Below are 6,851 nucleotides of genomic sequence, written 5' to 3'. Positions count from 1 at the left end.
AAGTGGCTGCAGCCGCTTCTGGGAGCACCACTGCTCTCCACTTACCCAGCCAGCGCTTGCAGGGGCAGTGCCGGCGATTCTGCCTGCAACCCTGCCCATCGCCTAAGAGGCAAGTGCAGCCAGTCAGGGGGTGCACCGGCACTCTCAGGGGGTGCACGTGCACCTACGCATCGCCACTGCTAGTCAATTCTCTCCATTTGCCACGTACAGCCATGTTTTGTATAGGAGTGCATCAATAAAGATTTCTTTGGCTGATAGTGATAGCCAATTATTAAACAGCCATATCAGTCAATACCGATCAGATAGCCAATAGGAATGCAGCATGGCAGCTTGGAGAGCAGCGCCCTGCCAGTAAGTCTGTGGAAGGCAAGGGACACTGGGGGAGGGGGCAGATCGAGCCCCCCCATGGTGAGAGAGGGAGTGGGGCAGGTTCTCCTCAGCCAGGGCGGTGAATGAAACCCCCTGGATTTGTGCACAGAGTGAGGGTGGGCTGCCCACTGTAGGCTCGGGGCCAGGGGCTGCCCCAGCCTCTTCCAGGAGGGGCTGGCGGTGGTGGCACTGGGAGGTATGTGCATGTACATGGCATTTAAATTGGTGACATTACCAGCAACCAGCTTTTTGGCCAATTTTAATGTTAATTTTCCAGTTATCGGTCCCAATCTGATATGCAACTGATATATCAGTGCACCTTTACTTTTGTATAAGCCTCCTTTTTTCTTTTCTTGACTCCTGACAAAACTTTCTGTGGGAGCCCTTGTTTTATCAAGTGTACCGAGCAGAGAACATCACTTTTCAGGCCAACACACCTTTTAAATCTTAGCAGTATCAGGAAACAAAGAGCCTAGTTTTCCATGATTTTGCTCCAAGAGCCTCTTGGGGTTCAGAGGAATGTTTACTGAAAATTCACCTTACCCAAAAGGGAGATAAGCTGGCTTTTACAAAAGGTAGCCTTTGTTCCGTTTCAGGGGATCACATAAGCCATTCATATGCCATTTGTTATTTGGTTACCCATGTCCGATTCCATAGTATGGAAAATCAAGTACATTTTGGACTTATCTACAACAAAGCTTTTGTGGAGAACAGGACTAAGTATGTTCCACTCACTCAAGTCTGCTGACATTCCAGACAACAGTTCATCCATGAGGTTGCCCAGTGGCTGCTCAAGCCCTCAGTCTTTTCCAGGCTTGACAGCAGCTGCTTATTCAAATATCAGTCAGTTGAATTATGTAGCAATACCAGAGAAGGTTTTGCAAGGCACCTTTTGAGAGCAGAAAATTATATGCAAAAGTCAATTTACATTCTCCTGATTCCACATGGCAGTGCACATTGAAAAATTAAAAGCCTAGGGAAAGCAAATTGTTAAAAGAAACATCCACATCCCACAGGCAGCCTTAGATATGAAACATACCAACTATAACAAACAGCCACATTTCAATATCTGGTATAGAAATTATCTGGCTAAAAGGATACACCAGAGAATCTACAAGACATGTAACAAAGGGTCACCTTGTTGCTGTCTCTATCACACGCTAGCATGAAAAGAGTGTCCTGTCATTAAGGTTGGCCTTAGTACTTGCACACTGAGACATACTGTTTACTCTGAATCTTAATTTTTGGAGATTTTATCCCCTTTTCAAACATGGTATTCTTTTAAAAAATCCTCAAGGTATACTCTTATAAAGTCCTCAGTAGCAATGGTTTCTTGTCATATCCTGAATGAACCCCATACTAGCAACATGAGATCAGCACAACTAAATGTTCAAATATTAAACAAATTGATGTTCTGGAACTCTGACTACAACATGTAACACACATGCCACCATGGATAAGCAGAGATCTCATTAACTATAATATGAGTTTATTTCACACAAGAATTTTACAAGGTACGCAATTTATAGGGAAGTCAAGAGGAACTTTAAGAGCAATATACATACTCAATAAGTAACTAACTGTAGCTGTCCAGGGTAGCAGGAAGGAGGAGAATACACTTTACCACAAAATGAATGCAGTCTTGTTACATTTGAAATGTATTATTTCTTTGATGCTAAAAGGCAAGATACTGTGAACTATCAAAACAATAACCTTATTAAAAAAGACCCAGAGAAACTAAACAACTGAAGTAATTAGCAGGGATCCAGATTTTCCGTTTCCCAAGGAAAAATAGAAAAAACTGCAGATTTTGCCTTTTCACAGAGAAAAACGTGGATTTTTCATTTTAACAGAGGTACTCACAGATTCCCACTTTTACAAAGAGCTCTCTGCAGGGTGGCAGAGTTGCAGTCTGCAAGAGCTTCTTGCAAAAAGGACAGGAAACCACCAGCCCTGCCCAGGGCAAGGAGAGAGAAAAGGAGCAGGGCCTGAGATTCTTGAGTCAGCCAGGGCTTGGCTCAGGCTGACTTTTCCCTCCTGGACCCTTTGGGGTAAGTAGGGGTTGCAAGGGACTGTGGGTTGGAAATGGGGGGGGGTGCCAGCAGGGCTGGGGAGGGGGGCAGCTTGTGGGTTGGGTTGGGTGTGGGTGACTAAATTTGAGACCCCCCCTAAAACTTAAATCCAGCCCTTACTGCTGCCAACAGGCACAGGGAGCAGAACAGCAGGGGTCAGCACTGCTCAGAGCCACAAAGCAGCAGGGGGGACAGCTGCAGCTGGACCCGTGTCCTAATGCAGGGGGGGAGCTGCTGTCAGGAGGGAGCAAGTGGGGGGTAGGCTGGGGCTGTGGGTCTGGAGTGAGGGGCACTGGCAGGGTGGAGGGCCCTGTGGCTTGGGAGTGAGGGCCAATGGCATGAACAGGGACACAGCAACAGTATGGGCATGTTAAGGTTGCTCAGAGCAAACAAAGCAATGGGGGTTGGGGGGAGGCTGTTGCAATTGGAGCAGCTCAGTACAGGGATGTTCCTACTCTGCTCTGGCCATATGCAACAGCCAGGGGGAGCTAGTCTGGAGCCTGGCAGGGAGCACAGTGGCCAGTTCCCATGTGTATGGGCCAGGAGAGCTCTGCCATCTGCAGCAGCAGCTGTCTCCTGGTCCCATGTACATTGGAAAGAGTCCTAATGTGCACAGGGCTGGGGAAACAACTGCCATTCCAGAGCTCTCCTGGCCCCATGCACATGGGGATGAGGCTGGTGCCCAGTGGGGCTTCCCTGGGCAGCCAGGGACTGGCTGGGAGCTGTCCCAGAAGCGGGACAGCTGGCAGCCAGCCCCCAGCTGCACAAGAGAAGAGAACTCCCCAGTTCCAGCGCTGCTTGGTTCCCAGCTCCTCTAGGGAGCCGGGAGCTGAAAAGCGCCAGGACTAAGGGGGTTCTCTGTCCCCTGTGGCCCCCTGATGTTGGGACTGACTAGGAGCAAATTTGCTCCCGGTCAGTGCCTACACATACGTTACTGTGAAGTATCTACCACACAGTTACTTTCCTACCTGTATTTAGTAGTAGACTAATTTACTATGTGGTAAACATATGCCTGTGTAGACAGTGACATTATACTGCTTAGTAGATTAATCTAGTGCACAGCAAAGCGTCTTGTGTAGACATGCCTCCTAATCAAGTAACACTGCTACCTGCTACACCCAGTAACTGACATGCAGGAGCTTATCTTCAAAATATGCACTGCTATTTCATTATTGGAAGATAGCTTTCTGCATTCTTAAAGCACCTACTTCAAAAGTAATTAAGATCTACAGAAATAATTGCATTAACCCTCAATCTACTCTTTCTACAGAACATTTTTATCTCAGACTCTGGATGACATGGGAAGGGTTTAAAGACATGTGATAACAATTTAAGGAACATCACACAGACTAAGACAAGCATTTATACGCTCCATTTTGCAATCCATTTAAGATATAGCTCTCTCTAGTTAATGTGTTACATCAGGGTAGTACAAGTGGCACAGGCAGCCTCTGTGTGGCATGCAAAAGACCAGGTTGAAAACAGAGCAGCAGATTGGGCAGGGAGTACAGGGCAAGGAGCAGAAAGCACAGCAGCCGATCAGCTGGGAAAGGGGATTGGAATAGCACTTGGGAAGGTGTGGGGCTAATTAGGTATGCTTACCAAAAAGGTTAGACCCCACTGCTTACACAATAAAGTTACGAACATAAAATTGCCACACAGGTCAGAACTGAGGTTCAGTGTCCTGTCTGACAGCAGCAAGTACCAATCACTTCAGAGAAAAATATAAATAATCTCTATAATTATGACATGCCCTACACATAATGGAAGTTTCTTCCCAGTTCTTTTTAGTCAGTGGTTGTTTTGTATATTAAAGCATGCAAATGGTCTCATTTGTCATGGAAAATTTAATTACTTTCAGCATGCTACTGCTTGACCTTGATGAAAACTTGTGACCAAATCCCTCAGGTTACAATTTGGGTTAAAAATCCTGCCTCTCTGTGTTTAAAATTACTTTTAAAAAGTCAATAATTAAGAACTGGTTTTCTGATTAGCTAATGTTTACTGTCTGCATCAATAAGACAGTGAAGTAAAAGAATGATAATGGTGAAAGAATTTATGATAGTAATAAACAATTACCAAACAAAAATTTGGAAAATACTTAATGATATAGTGAGGAACAACATAAGGCTTGGCAAAAGAAATAATCAGCTGGGAGCAAATGCTTCACTTCAGCCTGCATGGCATAGAGCTATTGGTAACAAATTACTACAAGCTTCAAACAGTTACAGTTACGAAGAAGCTACTATTAAAAGGCATATGACACTTAAAAGGCAGAGATCAGTAACTTGTGGAGTGTTTAAAACAGACTTGTCCAACATACGGCCCGCGAGCCGCCATGAGGCCCGCCAAGCCATTTTCTGTGGCCCGCTGTGCTGCGACGGAAACCAAAAGTAAACACTTTACTTTCGTTCCCACCCCTTGTCCCTCCCCTAGCCCCTCAGCAGCTTCCTAATGGCTGCTGAAGGGCTGGGGAAGGGACAAGGTTCCCACACGCACCATATCAGCTTGACGTTGCCGACGCAGTGCGGCTCCTCCCCTTCCCCACCCCTCCCTTCCTCATTTGCATGCCAGCTACTCCCCGTTCCCACATTGCAGGGTTTCTGTTCCTAGCCCCGCCCCTCCCTTCCTCATTTGCATGCCAGCCCCGCTCTGCACCAATCCCCGCCAGCCGTGTGGGCTGGAGCAGGTCGCAGTGCAGCGGGTGGGCAGGCGCAGGGGGCGTGGATGCCAGCTCCAAGGGATGCTGCGGCTAGGCCTGCGGGAGATGCTGCTGTGACTGTCAGGGTGGGAAGCCGGTGCTGCTCCCCCCGCTCCCTATCCCCCCACGGGGGGTGGTGAGTCACAGGCCCCGGGGAGGGACGGACCCCTGCCGCTTGGGCTTGGGCTGCCCCAGGGGAGAGGGAGCAGGGGGGTGTCCCTGCACATCCCGCACCCCCCTGTAGAGTCCCCACATGTCCCCCTGGCTGCTGAGCCCAGATGTGCAGGTGTGGGAGCATCCTCAAGGCCGCCCAGGTGGCAGGGAGGACATGGCAGGGTCAGGCAGCACCCCTTGACCCCTGCGCCTCCCAGGCTGCAGCCGGACTGGACAGGCCACGCGAGCGCCCGCTCCTGCCGGCCTACTGGGTGATAAAAAGTTCATGATCTGGCCCCACATTCAAAAAGGTTGGACACCCCTGGTTTAAAAGAACTGAAAGGATAAGAAAGTTTAGAGTTGAAGTTACACAAAGCACCCATTTAGAAGTGCTGCAAAAATAGGAGATAGCAGTAATTTGGAGTAAGGGCCAGAAGGTAGCTAAAACAAGAGATTTATAAGATTTAGTCTGCTTGGGGACTTAGAAATAGCTCAAGCCTTGGAAGGAAAACCAAAAAAGAGCAATAGATTTCAATCCAAAACATATGAAAGGTAAAACATGGTTTCCAGTCCACAAAGTTCCATTAGAGCTTTATTCCTGGCTGCTGAGCCACAGATATTTTATAGAAATCTATCTTAAAAAATACTGAACTGCAAATTGAAAAAAGGATGAACCATCTTAATACACTTCAAGTAATTTGTTCTCGTGCCTGTTTTCTGGGTGTTTTTTGTTTTTGTTTTTTTGTTGTTTTTTTTAACAGGGAAGGCATTCAGATGCCTTTAGCTATGTTGACAATACACAACACCCTAATCCAACACTGCTCTGCCAACAGAAGGTAGTCAAAGACTAAGAAAGCTGACAAGCCAGGTTACATGGTCTTGCTACTTGAAGTTGCATATTTTAACATCTGAGTTACTGGAGAACCAAATTACTCTGCATCTTTTATTCCTGGGCTGCCCAACTGGTGGCCCAAAGGCCACATGGGACTCCCAAAGAGTTAACATGGGGCTCCTCAATTCCCACACACAGCTGGTATTTCCCCTACTCCTATGGCTGCAGCAGCAATCGCTGAGGACTCCAGGCTCCCCCCCTCCCCACTCTGTCTTCTGATTTTTGCCCCTGCCCGAGAGGCTGGGGTGGAGCAAGTCAGGGCAACATAGTATAGTGCTGGTAGAGCCCACAGCTGAGGCACTGAATAGGGCCACAGCAAAGTTCCCGTGGGGAACACAGCACAGGAGACACAATGGTGGGAGTCTATTACAGACCTCCCACTCAAAGTCCTGAGCTTGACCAGGAGTTTGCCCAGGAACTGGCTGAGGCAGCTTGCTCCAGGACCATGGTTGTCATGGGTGACTTCAATTACCTGGACATCTCGTGGGAGGATCGCTCAGCAAAATCTGAGCAGTCGCAGAGCTTCCTCTCGTGCGTGGATGACCTCTACCTGACTCAAGAAGTCTATGGGCCAAGGAGAGGCAAAACGCTGCTCGACCTGGTACTGGCTACTGGGGATGACCTAGTCGGCGACCTAGTGATCGATGGGAAGCTGGGTGACAGC

At 48.0% G+C, this 6,851-nt stretch overlaps 1 protein-coding gene across 5 annotated transcripts in view; it reads right to left on the bottom strand.

The window, feature by feature from the left end:
* LONRF2 (LON peptidase N-terminal domain and ring finger 2) overlaps window positions 1-6,851 on the bottom strand; it is a 77,119-nt gene that overhangs the window by 42,299 nt on the left and 27,969 nt on the right. The window contains exon 1 of one of the 5 annotated variants that reach the window (XM_025216443.1): window positions 1,105-1,224. The exons of 3 other annotated variants lie outside the window; for them this stretch is intronic. In XM_025216443.1, coding sequence (XP_025072228.1) covers window positions 1,105-1,141 — 37 coding nt within the window. In that variant the 5' untranslated portion in view covers window positions 1,142-1,224. Of the gene's footprint in view, window positions 1-1,104; window positions 1,225-6,851 lie in introns of those variants that run through there. One more of the 5 variants, XM_025216444.1, reaches the window with a different exon arrangement.

Source organism: Alligator sinensis, unplaced genomic scaffold (genome assembly GCF_000455745.1).
Source record: "Alligator sinensis unplaced genomic scaffold, ASM45574v1 scaffold462_1, whole genome shotgun sequence".
Taxonomy (NCBI): domain Eukaryota; kingdom Metazoa; phylum Chordata; order Crocodylia; family Alligatoridae; genus Alligator; species Alligator sinensis.
The sequence above is the reverse complement of the archived record's forward strand: the minus strand, read 5'-3'. Positions and strand labels throughout refer to the sequence as shown.